This window comes from Syzygium oleosum, unplaced genomic scaffold (genome assembly GCF_021117445.2).
Source record: "Syzygium oleosum isolate NSW1041296 unplaced genomic scaffold, Sole_v2.1 Sole_v2.02, whole genome shotgun sequence".
NCBI lineage: Eukaryota > Viridiplantae > Streptophyta > Magnoliopsida > Myrtales > Myrtaceae > Syzygium > Syzygium oleosum.
In genome coordinates, this window is record NW_026607486.1 from 18,746,490 (window position 1) to 18,765,172 (window position 18,683).

The window sequence follows — 18,683 nt, forward strand, 5'->3', positions numbered from 1 at the left end:
TGATAGGCAAGGTAAGTTTCAACCTGTTTCAACATATAGGTTTCAGGTACAGAACCTGAAACCGCTCACTCCTACCGTTAACTGCCACCGGTTTGGATTTTTAGTGATAAAAAAATTAATTTGAAATAAATTTACCATAGGTATATTTAGAGTTTTTCGTGATATTAAAAAAAAAAACATATTGCGCACAATATAATATTCAGGAAAGAGAGAGAAGTTTTTTATTCATTCATGTACCGTCGCCACTGTCAGCAGCCATGGACGCTGCTCCCTCCTCCGCCGCCGCCGCCGCTGCCGTCGCCATCGCCGCCTCGCTCCAACTCAAACGGCCTCACCGCAAGACTCTGTTTCTCCCCCGGCACACCCTCTCGGCCACTTCGTTCAGCTTCAATCTCGCTCCCTCCCCTCGCCGCCGCCATCTCCTCCCTTCTTCCTCCGCCTCTGCGACTTCAGCTTCCTGCTCCTCCTCGCCTCCCCTCCCTTCTCTCTCTTCCGATTCCGTTTCACGGGAGCTCCGCCACTGGCTGGTCTCCACCGACGTTCCTCCGCCAGGGCTGGACTCGAAGCCCGAGGTCATCAACTTCTACGTCGGCATGCTCCAGAGAGTTCTCGGCAGGTACACGTCTATTCTCTGTGCCTCTTAGCTTCGTCGCGGTGCGGCTCGCTTTCTGATGTGGGTTTTGGCTTGATGATGCGTGCGCGTGGATCTTTTCTGGAACAGCGAGAGAGATGCTCAGATGTGCATGTACGACGCTTCCTGTGAAACCCCCTTCGGATTTCGTTGCCAGGTCGATGAAGATGCGGCTCGCCGGCTCGCCCGTATGCTCCTTTCACTTTTTTTTGCCTCCTTTCTGTTTATGCTGATTCTCCTCCCTCGGAAAGAATAGAAATGCGCCCCAAACTTGCATCGGAGTGCGTCACTGCTGCCTTCAAGTTTTTTTTGTGTTGAACTGTGCTCGTGTTGTTGTCTATCGCAATCCCAGTTATCTATGAAGTACCCACCAGATTATATGATTAGTACTAGTCCCTGATAGGTAGGAGTATCTGATCGATACGCCAATTCATGGTGTAGGCGTACCTGGAGTTTTAGCGGTTAGGCCTGACCCGGATCATGTATCAGCAATAAAGGATTACTCAGACAGGCAACCTGGTTACTTATCCGACCCAAACATTGGAAGCCCATGGCTGTTTCCGTTGGGGACTACTAAACAATGGCTTGTTCGGGTGGATAAATCAGGAGTCGGAGTGGTTACTAAGGCGCAGATGGTCGATTATTATGCTCAAATACTAGCCAAGGTTCTTGGGAAGTAAGTAGTTTCCGTCGAGTGTGAGCCTGCTTTCAGCAGTCTTGTTTGCTGTTATACACTGACCGAATCCCATGTTTCTCAGCGAGAAGGATGCGCAGATGTGTATTTATCACGTTTCCTGGCTATCCAACTATGGTTTCTGTTGTGAAATAGATGAAGAATGTGCAAGAGAGCTAGCTGGTGAGTACAACCTCCTGACTTCTTACATTGCTAAACACTGTTTTTGCGGCTCTTTGCTGTCTTTCTAACTTCCGAGCAGCTGCTCCATTGTGATTCAGATATCCCTGGCGTTTTATCTGTTCAACGAGATGAGAATTATAAATCTGAGATAAAGGATTATGGAGGTTAGACCTTTTCTTCTTCTTTAATTCAACTTGGTTCTGCAAGTGTTCTTAGAAGTGAAGCTACGTGTGTTACGCGCTTTTCCTTTTTAGTACCTTCACTTTCCTTAGGCATTTTGGTTCTAAGGAGCTGACATTTTTCTCTTCGGTTCTATAGTGGGAACCTGGATGAACACTGAAGTGAGAACTCCCATTCTTTTTGAGTTTTTGGTTCTCACAATCACAGAACTCTTTTGGAAACCAAAGTCATCATAGAGAGATCTATTGGCTTAGAGAAGACCCCATTGTGCCCAAAAATAGCCTTTCTATAACTCTGTTGTATGGAATTGTTGGTCATATGCCAAAAAATCTAGCAGCGGACTTTAAGCCATACTACTGTTCCTAAAGTTCTTTCAACAATTTTTTTGTTAAAGCTGTTCTTTTGACAACTGCTCCATTAAGTGTAAGAAAATCCTATAAAGACTAGGGGATCTGTTAGAGCTTTTCTATTGGAGAATATGCACAAGTTAATGTGATCCAAGAAAAACTCAGAACCAGATTTGGTTTGGCTTCTGGTCTGGTGGGGTAGAGTTACCAAATTTGTTGTCACACCAGATGCTTTTTCAAAGTCGAGTACTTGATTCTGTCTAAGTTATAGGATCTTCCAAGTGGGATTTGTTTGTGCCAAATACTGATTGACAGTACGATCACGGAATATCAGAGTGGGTTTTGTTAAACTTTGCTTGAAATGTATGTTGGAAATGACTTGAAGTCCCAAAACTAAAGATGTGGCTTAATCAGACATTTTTTTTTGGGTTTGTTTTTTAAATGTATGAATTTATCTTATGAAAGTCAATTTCTAGGATTTTTTAAAGATGAATTCCAAAACAAGTTCATTGATAAGCTCAGATTTTATAGGAGAGGAGCAGAAGGATGCCATTTAGTTTGGTTCAGCTTAGGCAGGTAGGGATGAGGCTATGATGACCACATTGGCACCCATTTGAATAGGAATTCATTTGAAAGTGAACTCCGGACTCAACCAACCAATTCTAGGTTCAAAATGATGTGTGTAGAAGAACTCGATCATCATGTTCAAAGTTTCTCCACATTTCCTGATTCCAAGTGCACTACTAGCCCACCAATCTCAGATTTACGATGATAATGTGTAGAATAACTTGACAGTTACAAACGTAGTTTTGTCATGTTTTCTGATTCAAAATCCAAAATGTTGCAGCAGAACAACATTACATTTAGCTGATGCACCAATTTCTTTGTCCTTCTTAGATAGCAATTTGCAGAATGCTACAGGTTCAGCAGCATCCTCTGGAGCAGATCATACATCCCCCATAAGAACAAAGAAACTTTTTGTAACTGGTAAGCTGTAAATCTTCCAATAACTATGTGTTTCATTGTCATTCAATTTTTATGAATCGTCTGCGTCTTTTATGTAGAATGTAGATATATCAATTCTTCATGATGTATATAGATCATATCTAGTTTCCTGCTATTTAATCAGAAAGTCATATGGAGCCTCCTCTTTAAATGAAAGAACTTAAACTTTCAACGAGAGCCTTTTGGATCATGCAAGTATTGGGCCTGACTATCATTAGTCTTTACCATTGCCTCAAATACGTTCTGCAACAACAAAACCTCTGTTTTATCAGAGCAATAGCAGTTTTTATACGAGTGTTCTGTTCACTAGTCATTTTACCACTGTGAAAAGTTCTCTTCGGCCCTTATGACTTCACGAATGTGGTTCTTTGCTATTTCTTGCTTAACAGGCCTTTCATTTTACACATCCGAGAAAACATTACGTGCTGCATTTGAAGGCTTTGGGGAGCTTGTTGAAGGTACTCTTTTATACTTCCGCCAATTCGTCTTGTTGGTGATTAGGCGGAATGTTTGTGCTGATTCATCTCTCTCCTGTAGTGAAAATCATAATGGACAAGATATCGAAAAGGTCAAAAGGATTTGCCTTTGTTGAGTATACTACGGAGGAAGCTGCAAGTGCAGCACTGAAAGAAATGAATGGCAAGGTAGATTTTATGCAGCATCCTCATGTTTAGTTATTATGTCCATTGTGCTTGTGCATACATTTTCAATGTATGATTTAGTCATCCTTGTTGATGGTTGCAGATCATCAATGGTTGGATGATAGTCGTTGACGTTGCAAAGAGTAACCCACCACGCCACAGCAGAGGCCGCCCCAGATAAGCTACGAGAGAGAGAGAGAGAGAGAGAGAGAGAGAGAGAGAGAGAGAGGAGGGCTTTCATTTATTTATTGTTTAAACTCTTATGGTCTATGATAATAGTTTTGCTCCATCCAGTCTGTTCTCCATTTATTCACATTCTTGTTGCCTCGTACCTCCAAAAGTGCAAGTTAAGATCTTGAGTCCGCAGTTGGGTCGCGCTCTCATCTTGTGCTAGACATTTTGAGTCATGACATTCTCGGCCGGGAGTTTGTGTATATTTCACTTACAAATTGTCCTTATTTCTCATCAGATTTCATTCATGTTCGATTTGTCGTTTTTCTTGATGCCTAATCTTCGGATTTAATGAAGATGAGTTCAACATAAGTGTCATAGAATAGTCTCTAATGTGACCCTTGACAATGGTGGATGTATTGTTAAATGTTGAAGGGGGGCATGTTCCAGCTTCCAGATTTGACAATTCAAGAAACTGGTGACTAATCTCTTCATTTTTGTCCAACATAGATGGAAAAACCGGTAGATAGAAGGTAGACGGAAATGAATCGCCACCTTCTAGGCGCCGAGTACTTACTACACCTTGCTGGCGATAAACCCTTGCGAATGTGTTCATTTTAAAGTAATTCACGAACGCTTGACTACAAAATATCGCTTGGCCAAAAAAAAGTTCAAATGAAAAAGACACAATCCGGTCAGGAGTGTGTACTAAACTTGGAACATCGCGGACATATTCCGGAACCAATTTGGGCAAGTAGTGGGGAATTCTGGGAGTTGCATGCCTGACCAGGAAACATGGTTTCCCCGATTTTGCAAGTCTGAACACCGCTCAACCACATTTTGTTGGGAGGCCCAGTGCGTGGCATCTGCTTGTATACAGTGATGTGGCAGAATTGTCATTGGCTGTTGCATAGGGTCACTTGTTTAATTGACTCTTGTAATCTACCACATCGGTAAATATACAGTCGTAAACCGATCGGCATACCTGGTATCGCTCGACCAACCAACATGCTATTAGTAGTAGCTTCCCAATTAGAGGGAAGTCCTCGTCTTTAATGTCCCTATTGAAGCCAAGAGGAGATTGCTTATATAAATGCGTGGCTAAGAGATTATTTTGCTCTCTCCAGCTCCTTTGATGGAGAAGCAAAGAGTTTTGCTTTTCTTCTGTCTCCTTCTCCCCTGCTCTTCTTCTTTCCTTCCTTGGGTCTCTTCTTCAGGTCATTTAATACAAAAGGAGAAAAAACAAAAGAGAAGTTTATTTCAGTTTAGCTGTTTCCATTTCGTTGCTTCTCTCCAACTCTAAACTTCTAATTCTGGTGGTCTCTGTCTTTCTCTCCTATTGTATGTATGCTGCAGAAGGTGGCCTAGAGAATGTGTCTCCGAAACGGCTGTTCGTTTTCGGGGACTCCTACGCCGACACCGGAAACACCGAGAAATCGAGTGGCGCGTGGCATCTGCCTTACGGGGCCACTTTCCCTGGGGAACCGTCCGGCCGCTTTTCGGATGGCCTTGTATTGACTGATTACGTCGGTCAGACACCCCTCTCTCTCTCTCTCTGACTCTGATCTTACAAATTCGGGTCTGGTTGGACCATACAGTGTCCCTTGTCTAAATGCTCGTTATCCTTATTGTTTATTATTTTATTTTGGCAGCATCATTTTTGGGAATAAAGTCTCCTCAGCCTTACAGTTGGAGAAACGACGCAAACCAAACTCTGCTGCAACATGGAATGAACTTTGCGTATGGAGGGACAGGCGTGTTCGACACCATGGCCAGAGAACCTAACATGACCACCCAAATCGACTATTTCCAAAGCTTAGTTGAACAGAATGTCTACACCAAACATGACCTCAGTTCCTCCGTCGCTCTGGTCTCGCTTGCCGGGAACGATTATGCTGCTTTTGCTATGAAGAATGCCAACCAAGAGGTGACTTCTTTTCCGTGTCCGTCTGTTTGGAGAAAATTTTTATGCCATTGCTGAATCAGGGTGAGTTGGTGAGCTACTTAAATTGCTGTGTTGATTGGTAACCATATGGTGGTGGGTCATCTGTGTATGCCCTTTTGAGTTTAGGTTTGCCATTGTGGAATTTGGACTTACAAGGTAATCGAGCTGCCAATAACCATACGAAGCATAATTCTATTATTCCGTGAAAAAGCAAAACATGATTTTTTTTTTCGTGTTGGTAAGTTGTAATAAGTGTTGGTAACACTTCATAAAATTACCCGCATTTTTGTAATTTGAAAATTACAAATTTTTGTAGCAATTTATCAACTTTTATTTGCGTAACCTATTAAGTTTCGAATTTACTCTTATACGTGGCGGTGTGTGTTCTCCCTGTCGGTAATTCAACCCGTGCCAGATCCACGTATGAGATGTTCGGTTTAAGCGATATTTACTGACCCTGAGATCTAGAACCTGGAAAAGCTATAGATATGAAAGCTTTCGGCCTCGCAATCGAAATGGATGGCTTATGAACATTGTCGCCGGTCGGATGATACAGGAGGAGCTACCGTCTTTCATTACATCGGTCATCGACCAGCTTGTCCACGACCTGAAGCGCATCAAAGGCTTAGGAGTCGGTAAGATAGCGGTCACAGCATTGGAGCCACTGGGGTGTTTGCCTCAGCTCACTGCTGTCTCTTCGTTCAAGAATTGCAGCTCAAATTGGAACTCCATATCTCGGCTTCACAACCACAAGTTGCACCGATCTCTGCAAGAGCTGAAGAAGAACGAGAGCGTGACGGGGTCATCGTCGTCGTGGTCGTCCGCTCTTGTGGTCTTGGACCTCCACAGTGCTTTTGTCTCTGCTCTCAGTATGCTACGACACCAATCGGGTAATTAACTTTCATCACTTTTCATAATTGCATATTTTTTAATGTTCTTTTTGGGCTAACTCTCTTAAGATCATCTCTACATGGGCTTTGACAAGGCCCTCAAGTTACTTATAATTCATGGATTCTAACTTCTAATCGAGCCGATCTAGCATGATTTGGTTAGATGCTCTAAAGTAACTTGAAATCAACTCAGATTCGGAAAAGGATATAGGCGGTTAGCTCTGCTCATTTGCATCTTTTATGCTTCGATTCTAAAGGTCTGTTCAGTACAATGTTCTTGTCATAGCTACAATCTCGAAAGAGCGCTTCAGCTGTTGCGAGGTGCCACAACGCATCACGGCACACGACTGTCCCAAGAGGGACACTTAGGATAAGATTCTTAACTTATTAATGAGTGACAGATGAGGATCATCATCTAAGTGGAACCTAACGATTAACTCAACCAACTAAAACTCCCCAAAAATGGGGAAAAAAACACGCTGTGTTGGTGAGATTATACTTGCTAGGATTAAATGTACCAAAATAACAGATGATTTTTTTGGTCGAACCAAAATAACAGATGATAGCTAGCTAACATTCCACATTCCTTTCTCTTCCCCTTCATTGAAATCAGGCAACTCAAGTGAGAATCCATTGAAGCCATGCTGTGTTGGTGCGACAGAGGGTTACTCATGTGGCAACGTAGGCGACAAAGGGGTGAAGAACTACGTGTTATGCGACCATCCAGAGACGTCGTTTTTCTGGGACAACATCCACCCTTCTCAGAATGGTTGGCGCACTGTTTATTCTTTCCTGCGTTCTTCTCTCTGCCATCTTTTGTAACGGTAGAAGACATTATATATGCATATATATGAGTAATCATCTATCAATTAACCCACACCAAAATATCAGCCAATTTCTGGATTGAACGGCCAGTATGATTGATGTACGAAATCAAGTACCAAGTGTTTCAAGCTTTTGTGCTGCTTATTAGACCTTTGGATCAACTACTTTTGGCCAGAAACCCATGCATACTATTGAAAAGCTTTGAACTCCCATTGCATGAGTAATACTAGTGAACAAAGAATCATTTGTTCAATTATATAATTGCTTTCCCTTGGATGCAATTGGAAAGCATTATTATTTGGGGACATTGATGTAAGAATATACTTAATTTCTTGTTTGTTTGATGCGAAATAATCACGATCTTTGTATGTATGGGTTCGTTTTGGATTTTGGTTTTGTTGCATGAAGAACTTGATTAAATCGATCTAATATATTTGTGATTCAAAAAAATTGATTTGTCTGTTATTATTTGGAATTCAAGATCCGCAGTTATAGCATAGGCAATTTATCCCAGGACCGGAACCTTGAAAACCACTACAGGAGAATCAGAGGCCCAAAAAATTTCGTACTTTTTGGGACGGTTCTATTGTCCCCAATTCAGAGATCTTGGAGTTGAACTGGCCACCACTGTCGAAGAGTCTAGAGACAGGCAAGCTGTCCCTGGGGCGATCGGTAGCGACCGTCTTTAATGCTGTAATCAGATTCAGCAACGGGCTGTACAAAACCGTCCCTAGTTGTCTGTAGAGGCACGCGTATCCGCGACGGGCAAGATTCTGTCGCTGATCATGATTAGGGACAGTTTTTCTGCCTTTAGGGACTGCTTTCCTGTCGCCTGGTCTCAGTTCAGTAGTTGAAAACTTGTACTTCCCATTTCTAGGTTCCATGACTAATAATAGTGAACAGGGACTATATTATTCTAGCATGTAATTGTATTCATAACTAGGAAAATTACAGATAACAACCAGAAGAGATCGAGACCATCAACAGAAAATTCAACAGTCTTCCCATCAATTAGCCACAGCAAAATTGGAGGAGCTCTGCTTTTTATTAGGAGGGAAATCAGCCTTGGAAAAAGGGTCAAAACCAGCAGTAGATGGCTTCGAGTTGTTGCAGCTGATCTGATGATGATGACGATGATGAATCTGACCAGCGTCACCCTCCTCTTGAATGGTCTCCAACCTCCTCGTCCCGAAGCTCGGTCTCCTCTCCACGCGGAGGAGGCGGGGTGGCGCTGCCTCGGTTACGACTTGACAATTGGCACTTGACGGCCCTGACATATATGGTTGCTTCTCTTCTGTTTTTTTTTCGGTTAGGGAGTGATTACTGATGAGCTTGGACTAGCCTGAACTGAAATATATAATGAAGCAGAGAGAGCCACTTGGACGTGCATATATGCCTGATTAAATTGTCACAGTTCAGGTTTCTTCTTTCGTTTCCGGCCCGAATCTATCTCCTGTAGAGGGAATTCATGCAGTATTTGAATAATGTTCATTTTGCGGTGTGCACTTGCATGAAGGAGAATAACATCTGCTTTTTCGTGCTTATCAATTATCATGTTCCTTTTCCAGACATTATCCAGAATTATTCCATGACTCTGATCCCAATCTTCTTGACTTTTCACTATTCATCTCTTTCTGTACTGAAAAGAGTAGGGTACTACTTTCGTCTTCGACTTTTTCAGAAGACAGTTCTTCTGGTGCACTGACAAGAGCATTTTCTAGCCCAACTAGCAAAGCGAAGTGAATACATCTTCATGACTGAGAGAATTTGAGAACCCACCATGATGAACGAATGATTCACTATCTTTTCCCTTTCCTTTCAACACACGAAAAACTTGGCCAACTAGATGTAACGAATCTACAGTTAAAGTTAGGATGCGCAACTTTAGGCAAAGAAAATTGCGCGGAATGTTTCAAACCGATACTCTAAGTTGCTGATGAAATTTGGACATCGATGCCTCTCGTGTTTTTTTCCCCTTCTTGTCGACATTGGGCGTACTCTGTCATTTTAAAAAGTATCCAATTACTCTCGGGAGAACGCAGTAGTCCCTAAATTGGATAGTTCTCGAGGCTCGAGGTCCCTAAGTAGAGGTAGAATCGGTAAGACTCGAATCCACGACCATATTTTTCGAAGTGGAGTATGGCGTTGATACTTAATGATAGAATCGTCCCTTCGCTCGACGCCGTAAATCCCTCTTGCCGAATGCCAAAATATCATGACCATGAACGAGGATCTTGTGCATTCCTGATGAATAGGCAGCATACACAACAATAGTCCAATAAAAAAAAGCAAATTGATAGGAGCGATCTCCGGGATTAGTTAGGCTTCGGGATGTGATTAGTGAGTATTCCTCCTATTTGATATGAATTGAGGCTTTGAACAACAAGTCCTGTTCATTCCAAAAGACTATAGAAAGATTAAAATAACTAACAGCCACAGTAACTTCTCCATAAGATCTTAGCCGTTATGTACATACACCATTTTCTTTGTAAAACAAGCCGGGGAGGGTCACGTTTTCGAAGAGGGAGCTCACAAGATCTTCACCTAAGCTAATGACCAAATCTCATGCATCCGTCTATAGAGTAAAACACAAGCCATCGGGCTGATTAGTAACTATAAATACGGCTCAATAACATCGAAATCAACATCAACAACATTTCCATTTCCTCCGCATAAACTTCTCCCAGCATGGCTAATCTGCAGATGCTCATGAGATCCAAGAGCTCGATCTTCTGGGTCATGATCGTTCTGATTTGCTTCCCATGGCAAGCATTGTCATCGTCGGCCTCACCCGGCCCCGAACGGCAAGCTGCATCCGCGGAAGGTCCGGTGTCGCCCGCCTAGCAAGTGTTTCTTGGTCTGGTTCACTTGTCCCTTGACGTGCCCGAGTAGATGTTTCATGGATTGCGCCACATGCAAACCCGTCTGCAGTAAGTGACCCGTGATCTCGGCGTGTATTCTCTGAAATTATTAACATTCTATGCCATATAACATGGTGTGTCTCATTCTTTGACTATACTGATGTTCACTTCGCGGATGAAATTTCGCTAATTAATTTTTTGTTAATGAATCCTTGCAACTATGGTAGGTTGCAACTATCCTGGTGCTGTGTGTCAAGACCCGCGGTTTGTGGGTGGAGATGGCAACACATTCTTCTTCCATGGCCAGAAAGATAGGGACTTTTGCTTGGTCTCGGACACCAACTTCCATATCAACGCCCACTTCATCGGCAAGCGAAACCCTAGCCTCAAGAGGGATTTCACTTGGGTCCAATCCATCGGTGTCGTCCTCGGCTCGCACAAGCTCCTTGTTGGCGCGAAGAGGGCCTCAACATGGGACAACAAGGTCGATCACCTCAACATAGTCCTCGACGGCACGCCCATCTCGCTCCCGGCCAAGGAAGGCTACACATGGCGGTCCCCTGCGGCGGCGTCCTTGCCAGCCGTTTCCATCTCCCGGACCGGCGAGACCAATGGCCTCGCAGTCGAGGTGGAGAGAAACTTCAGGATCACGATGACGGTCGTCCCGATAATGGCGGAGGAATCGAGGGTCCACGGGTACAACATCACGGACGACGACTGCTTCGCCCACCTGGAGCTAGGGTTCAAGTTCTACAACCTCACCGACTTCGTGGACGGAGTGCTCGGCCAGAGTTACGGGAAGAACTACGTGAGCAAGGCCAAGGCTGGGGCGGTGATGCTGGTGATGGGCGGCGCGAACAAGTACGTGACCTCGAGCATATTCACGACCGATTGCCAGGTGTCGCGGTTCGGGCAACCTCTTCCGGCTACCAGCGACGTCCGCGAACACGAGAGCTTGATTTGCAAGAGCGGGATCGAGGGGTCGGGGATGGTTTGTAGGAAGTGAAAGTGAAACGATCACTGAGAGGTTGCAATGACTATGGATCTCCTATGAATAAAACAATCACTAACAAAGTTTCAACGTACATCACAGCTTGTTCCGCTTAATTTTCTCATGCTAGGGTTAACAAAAAACGCGGGAGAGTCTTCTAAAGAATATAAAATTGAAAAATAAACTGCATTTCGATTTATAACATATTATTAAATTTCTAAGAGGGGAACATATATTCAATACATGACTTATCATTCGGCTAGGCGCATTTTGGGCCAAAAGAAAATGTCGGTGATCACAATTTTTATTTGATCAGTGAGGAAAACTTTTTCTAATCGAAACCAGAATATTGTAAGTGCGAGATGATAATGGTAGGGTCAATTTACTCTTTAAATGGACGAACATCGCTCGGAAAAGCTTTAGTGGTCGACATTAGAAAACCCACGACGCGATATGTATTCTTATGATTACTTAGTGTCGATTGTTATCTCAACATGTCTGCCACATCTGCTGGTAAATCAATTTCATAAATCAATTGTCGTCCCGACATGCATTACTAGAACGATTGCGACGACTCGTATTTCGCCCACCGATTTATTTGCTTCTGCAATTATGGCCTTTTGGGGACAATTAATATTAATGACACTTTTAATTATTGTATCAGAATCGGAGAAATAGGTTTTTCTTTTTTCCTCGTATCAGGATGTCGGTGAGGAAAAGGATTCCCAGATCTTCATCTGTGCAGTTTATTAGATCTTGTAACATTTGATATGCCATCAATTATTTTAGGGGGAATCCAGCTAGATAGACCCTGACCTTTGGATTCTGGAGGAAGTCAAAAGCAGCCAAAATTTATGGCCAAAAATTTGGATTTTGGTCATATTCTTGAGGAGCCGAAAAAATTTCAGAATGTCTTCACTGGGTAACAACGCTTAGAGGTGAGCATGGTTTCGGTGGGAGGTTTTCACCTTGGAACCGGGAACCACCCACTAAGGACTGGTTCCAAAAAATTGGAACTAGGAACCGGATTGCCGGTCCGGCCTGGTTCTCGGGTGAGTCCATGAAACTGGTCTCCAATCCCTACAAAATTACATTAATCATTGAATACCATGATGAACCTAGTCTCTATGTGGGTACTTCTTTGCAAGGGAAAGATAAGATTAATAAAGAAATCCGCATGAGAGTCTTGTTTATCGAACACGAAATGATATTGTGATTTTAGGATGAATGAGCCCATTTGGACATTTGGTTCCATCTCTTGCTTATCATTTGACAGAAAACCAAATAGACTTTGAAGAACCATTTGTTTCAGCTTAAATCTGTCATCACAGTCTCCAGTGCTGTGAATATTCTTGCTTCAAATATCATATTGAGTCAACAAAAATAGAATATATGCATCAACGCTCAGTAGCTGTGACTGGATGTTTGAGAAAGATTGTAGGGTAAATGGTAGCATCTTGATGTGTGTTCTATTTTGAGGACTGAGAAACGCGAGTAAGATTGTAGGATAAATGGCAAAAGGCACACAAAAAAGAATCACTTCATTGAAAGTGAGCTGGAATTTATTTTTAAAAAAATACTTATATATATCGGTTCGGTTTGGTGGGCGTCCGATGGGCCGGTCTACACCTGGAATCAGGAACTGGACCGGTACTCACTAGTTCCAATGGGAATTGGATCGGCCTCCATAAAAACCACCAGTTCTGGGCCGGTTCGGTCCGATTCTAGGCAGTCTTATCGGTTCTCGATTCTTTTGCATATCCCTAACAATAGTAAAGTATATGTATTTTCGACCAAAAAAAAAGCATATATACAAAAATCATATATCAAAATGAAAATGAATGGAAAAATAAGACAATGGTACCACGAAACCTTTATACAATTTGGTTATTGGAAAATCCAAACTCGTAAAAAAAGTTTCACCATCACAATAACAAATCTTATTTTCTTTAAGAATTAGAATTGTATTTATATATAATATATACAGTGTGTGTGTGTGTGTTTGGATTTCAATATCACTCTTCATAACATGTCTCGCTTGGATTAGCATACACGGTGGCATGCAAAAGATAGCTCGCATTCCAAATTGAAATTTTTTTCATTCATTATCGTAAACAATAAATGCCCCAAATGGAGAAAAAAAATGCAAAGAATTGGAAAAATTGAAGGAAAAATAGAGCTTTTTTTTTTCTTGGCTCGGCTCATAATTATTGGAAATTAATTGCGAAACGTCCATTTCGTTGGAGCAATTATCATTCGTGTACTACGAATGAAAGAAATTATTGGGACAACAAATGCGTGGGGATGGCACGTTGGTGGTGACGATGACGCAACCCGTGACGTAATTAATGAAGATATTACGTATGCAACTATGCATCATAAAAAAAATTAGAAATTTAATACGACCAACCTCACCTTCGATTCAGCAAAAATCAGCGGCTCATTTCATTTTTTTTTATCTATCTTCTCTTTTCTTAATATTATCTTTTAATTTAATTTGATAAGTTAGCAGTTCCTATGTGATCGAATTTGAATGACAAATTCTAGATGCATCGATTTTATTAAACAATTTATATAATTTATATATTTTAATGAAGTTTGACCACGTTTCCCCGTACAAGCTTCGTGCCGCCACATGGTCCAAAATGCAACCCAATTATGATTTTCACATGCAAATTTTTGGTTCTTTAATATGTAGATTCGATTTAGTTTTTTTAATTCTCTTTTTCAATCGATTCGATTTTTCTGGTCCCTTTTTCAGACACTTTTGAAACACCCGACTCTTATCGAGATTCCAAGATAAATCTACATCACTTCGGATGAAAATAAACTAATTGGTACACTCGTACTATCACCGTTTCGCCTAATCATCGAAATTAATTTAACGCACGTGTGTTAATTAGAGAACCAAGAAGTCTTTTCATGAATCATTTGGAGGGTCGATCACGACTTCATCTAATTGTCTATATTGTACGTGCTAATTCTCCTTTGCCATGATGATGACTCACGAGCTTCCTATGCATGGTAGAATATCGATTTGTCAGACATCCTACATCAAGCGAGATAGGGACGATGGTTCGTTGGTAAAAGGTCGCGCCGATGGCGACTCATCATCTAACCTCTCGAGTGCACATATAGTGGGAGGCTCCAAGAAAATCCTGACATCAAATGTCGAATGCATGCACTCGGTGTTCATATGAATCGTTGAATCTGATCCGATGAGTGGCTCGTGAGATGTCAACACGGGCATGTTCGTGGGTCATACGTTGCTAAACAGGAGCAATCACATAACTTGGAATCAAAATGCTTAGCGCATTTATATTTGGTAATTTGATTAAGGCTTAATTACGTGTTTAATATCATTTTTCCCTGAGCCAGCACTAATTAATTGACCGCACTTTACCAACCCATAGTACGTTAAAAAATAGTTAATAGGAGTGCAATTTCCGCGAAGATGCTTGGTGGTTGGCACAAAACATCCCCACATTTATTGACAATATTCCGATCGATGAATTACGAAATATTAATTGAAAATAACTTTAAAACAATCATTGAGAACGGAATCAATTTATCTTCAACAATATGCTTAATCATGAAATAAATTAAGGGTGTGTTCGTTTCTCGAAAAATGAGTTATTTGATAAGCATTTCACGAAAAATAATTGCTTATATTGTTTATAGAAATAAATAAATGGAAAATTTTTTCATTGCCCGCGAGAATAATCAGGTATGGATTGTTATCGATGATGAAAATATTTTCCGTTGACTAATTTTTCAAAACGATATAAGCAATCATTTTTTGGAAAATATTTTCAAAATCACTTATTTTCCGAGAAACGAATTGGCATCCTGAATCCTAAACATTTCTCGCTTCTCCTGTAGCCGACACGCACATGTCAGCTCTTCACTTAATAAATTTTTTTTTTGCCCATCACTTAATTAACCCTTAATTATGAAACAAATAGATTACTTAATTTTTTTTCTAAAACTTCTCCTCTACATGACACGTGCATGTCGGCTCTTCACTTAATAAAGAATTTTATATATCTAAATGTCCTATCACCGAATTGAATCCACCGGCGGAATTAATTAATTTCACTAATATGCTCAATTTGCGAAATAAATGACCCCTAAACTTTGATTTCGACTTCTTCCTCCGGCTGACACGTGCATGTCGGCTCTTCTATAGCTACCGCTAGTCCCATTCCCACCAAAAGCAAAGTGATGTTTCCTCAGTTAAAGATTTTACATTTATGATGCTAATGATACCTAGGGTTATAATTTAATTTCAATGTTCGGTTTGGTGCACCTTTCCGAACCTAAAGATTATTTAATCCCCAGCTTATCTCCCTTTAGCCCATGTGCCAAAATCTTTTGGGGCTACTATTACAACTGGACCAAATCCCACAAAAAACTGATATTCTATATAAATTATTTTTTTTTGGTAAGATATGATATTCTATATAAATGATTTCCCTCTCTTTTCTCCATGACTTTAGATTTCTCCTATAAATGAGAGATCTTCCACTCCAATTTGCAGCCAATGTGAATCTTCCTTTGATATTCCCTTAAGAAATATCTTCAATGGAGTCCATAGGATTCTTATTGTTTCGTAGGCTTCAAGCTTCTTCTTGCTTCTTCTTCTTCCTCCTCTTTCTTTTGCTGTTCGCCATCTCTATATCTTTGATCTTCTGTGTGTTTCTCTGGTTTTCGAGACGTAAGCTCTTGTGCCAATGCCACATTTGCAATAGTTACCGCACGTCCAGTTGGGCAAATGAATTCAACAACCTCTGTGACTGGTTCACTCACCTCCTCAAGAAGTCTCCGTCCCAAACTATTCACATCCATGTTCTGGGCAATGTCATTACCGCGAATCCGGAGGTGGTCGAGTACATGCTCAAGACGAGGTTCGACAATTACCCGAAAGGGAAGCCTTTCTCTATGATCCTTGGCGATCTTCTCGGCAAGGGCATTTTCAATGTCGACGGAGATTGGTGGATGTTCCAAAGGAAGATGGCGAGCCTCGAGCTGGGGAGCATCTCTATCCGGTCTTACGCATATGAGACCGTCACCAAAGAGATAGAGACCCGGCTCCTCCCGCTTTTGTCGTCGGCGGCTGAGGACGAGAAGAGGATCTTGGATCTACAGGACGTTTTCCAAAGATTCTCCTTCGACATCATTTGTAATTTTTCTTTCGGGGTAGACCCAGGATGCCTCGAGTCTTCCATGCCCATTTCTAGCTTTGCCGAGTCGTTCAACCTCGCAACAAAGTTATCGGCGGAGCGAGCGCTTGCGATCACTCCATTTGTGTGGAAGATGAAGAGGCTACTCAATGTCGGTTCGGAGAAGAAACTCAATGACGCTATCAAAGTAGTCAAAGTCCTCGCAAAGGATGTCATATCGCAGAAGAGGAAGTTAGGGTTTTCCAACCACCAAGATCTTCTTTCGAGATTCATGGCTTGCGTCAACGACGACAAGGATCTAATAGACATTGTCATTAGCTTCATCCTAGCCGGTCAGGACACGATGGCCTCGGCATTGTCCACCTTCTTTTGGCTGCTCGGGACACATCCCAAGACTGTGTCGAGGATTCGGAGCGAAGCGAAGGAAGTCATCAACGGGGATCAAGAATTTGTGAGTTTTGAGCAAATAAGGGGACTGCATTATCTGCATTCGGTGGTATATGAAAGCTTGAGATTATTCCCACCCATTCAATTCGACTCCAAATTTGCCCTAAAGGATGATGTACTTCCAGACGGAACGTTTGTTAAGCAAGGCACAAGAGTTACTTACCACCCTTATGCAATGGCCAGGATGGACCAAATTTGGGGGTCCGATTGCATGAAATTCGAGCCCGAGAGGTGGATCGAAGACGGCAAATTTTGCCCCCCGAACCCGTATAAGTACCCGGTTTTTCAAGCTGGGTCAAGGGTTTGCCTGGGGAAGGAAATGGCTATAGTCGAGATGAAAATCGTGGCGTTATCAGTTTTACGAAAGTTCGATATCTTGGTCGTCTCGCCAGAGGACGGACCCCAGTTTAGTCCGGGCCTCACGGCGATAATGAAGGGTGGTGTTAGGGTTCAGGTCAAGAAGAAAAGGGACACTCCACCCCGGGAGGAAAATTGATTTCACAACCTAAAATTGGTTATGGGATGGATGAGTTTCAGTGAGGAACAGTCCTGCAAAGGAATGCAAGAAACGTCAATGTTGTGAAAGGGGATGTCTTTAGGTGCAAAGGTGGTCCAAAAACAAAGGTAAAAGAAAAGAAAGAAATGATGCACGGTACAGAAATTGTCCCAATATAAGGTGGTAGTATAGTTTATTCCGGAAAAGGGAATTGCTTTATTAATAGTAATCACTGGTTCCAGAAAATTTTTCGTGCTTTTTTATCTACTTATTGAAAGTTTGATACCATGAGGTTGGTGGGACTAGCTGGTTGAATATCACAAAGGTCTTAAACTACTAGTTTAATGTATTTTGGTGTAATTTTTCAAATTTGCCTTCCTCTCTCCTTTGAGAGAGAGAGAGAGAGAGAGAGAGAGAGAGAGAGAGAGAGAGAGAGAGAGAGAGAGAGAGAGAGAGAGATTTCACATATTTAATGGCAATTGATCCAAGATGCAACTATTGAATAGAAATTAACTATTGGCACATAGGATCATTGACTTCGAAATCCTATCTGAGCAAGTGTCGTTGTATGAAACCTAAGCTAGCCCCTACGGCTTTAAATAAAACACTATAGTATCTAGCATAGTGTAGAGGGTATTTTTTTTTTGATAATTTATCCATTCTACCGCAGCAAACATGGCTGTTAAATCTCGAAATTTTGTTAGTCAACTAGAGATTTATCTGTAGATAACGCTTTGGTATTCTCAATTCTCTTGCCTCTAAAAAATGATACCCCTACTATGACGCCTACCTTAGATAAATAGACTCGATACATACGGTGTATGCTTACACGAATTCTAGACGACAGGGTGCTACGAAAAGCATATAGTTCATCTAGATCCATGATGCATTCACACCGACATCATGAAGAGGGCCAAGCATAGTACAGAAACTTAAAGAACCTAGCGTTCCATTTCCTTTCACGTGACCTAAAATGCGTCGATAATAGAAAAAGAGACACAGCTACCTTTCTAGAAAATTAGCAGCATTTCAGTTGATGTCTCCTAGGATTGCAAGATGGACCTGTTTCTCCAACCACCTCAGGCTCTGTATTCCCAGTCTGCTACCTGTCTAGATTCCCATGTCGCTGTTCACTTAGCGAGGACTTTGCCAACTTGATATCAAACATTACATGAAAGTCGAAACAATGTGAAACAATGTGTGTTATTGTCGTT

The 18,683-nt window shown here is 41.7% G+C and overlaps 3 protein-coding genes and 1 pseudogene across 4 annotated transcripts; all 4 read left to right on the forward strand.

Moving 5' to 3' along the window:
* Positions 1–157: 157 nt before the first annotated feature.
* On the forward strand, positions 158–4,139 carry LOC115673137 (organelle RRM domain-containing protein 1, chloroplastic). Its single transcript, XM_030595222.2, has 9 exons — positions 158–616; positions 722–819; positions 1,073–1,307; positions 1,390–1,487; positions 1,586–1,651; positions 2,912–3,001; positions 3,409–3,477; positions 3,557–3,663; positions 3,764–4,139. Exons 1-9 carry the CDS (start codon positions 258–260, stop codon positions 3,839–3,841), a joined length of 1,200 nt encoding a protein of 399 aa, XP_030451082.2. The 5' UTR covers positions 158–257; the 3' UTR covers positions 3,842–4,139.
* Positions 4,140–4,276: 137 nt separating this feature from the next.
* Positions 4,277–7,863, forward strand: LOC115673354 (GDSL esterase/lipase At5g03610-like). Of its 2 annotated transcripts, none has more exons than XM_030595506.2 (5): positions 4,277–5,048; positions 5,188–5,361; positions 5,484–5,758; positions 6,333–6,666; positions 7,280–7,863. In XM_030595506.2, exons 1-5 carry the CDS (start codon positions 4,967–4,969, stop codon positions 7,486–7,488), a joined length of 1,074 nt encoding a protein of 357 aa, XP_030451366.1. In that variant the 5' UTR covers positions 4,277–4,966; the 3' UTR covers positions 7,489–7,863. The 2 variants fall into 2 exon arrangements, with proteins under 2 accessions (XP_030451366.1, XP_056164692.1); XM_056308717.1 differs by having other exon boundaries at positions 7,328–7,863.
* A 2,316-nt stretch (positions 7,864–10,179) lies between these two features.
* Positions 10,180–11,358, forward strand: LOC115673139 (uncharacterized; annotated as a pseudogene).
* Positions 11,359–15,862: 4,504 nt separating this feature from the next.
* On the forward strand, positions 15,863–17,818 carry LOC115673009 (cytochrome P450 94C1-like). Its single transcript, XM_030595023.2, has one exon. The coding sequence runs from the start codon at positions 15,928–15,930 to the stop codon at positions 17,467–17,469; it is 1,542 nt and encodes a 513-aa protein (XP_030450883.1). The 5' UTR covers positions 15,863–15,927; the 3' UTR covers positions 17,470–17,818.
* Positions 17,819–18,683: the final 865 nt, after the last annotated feature.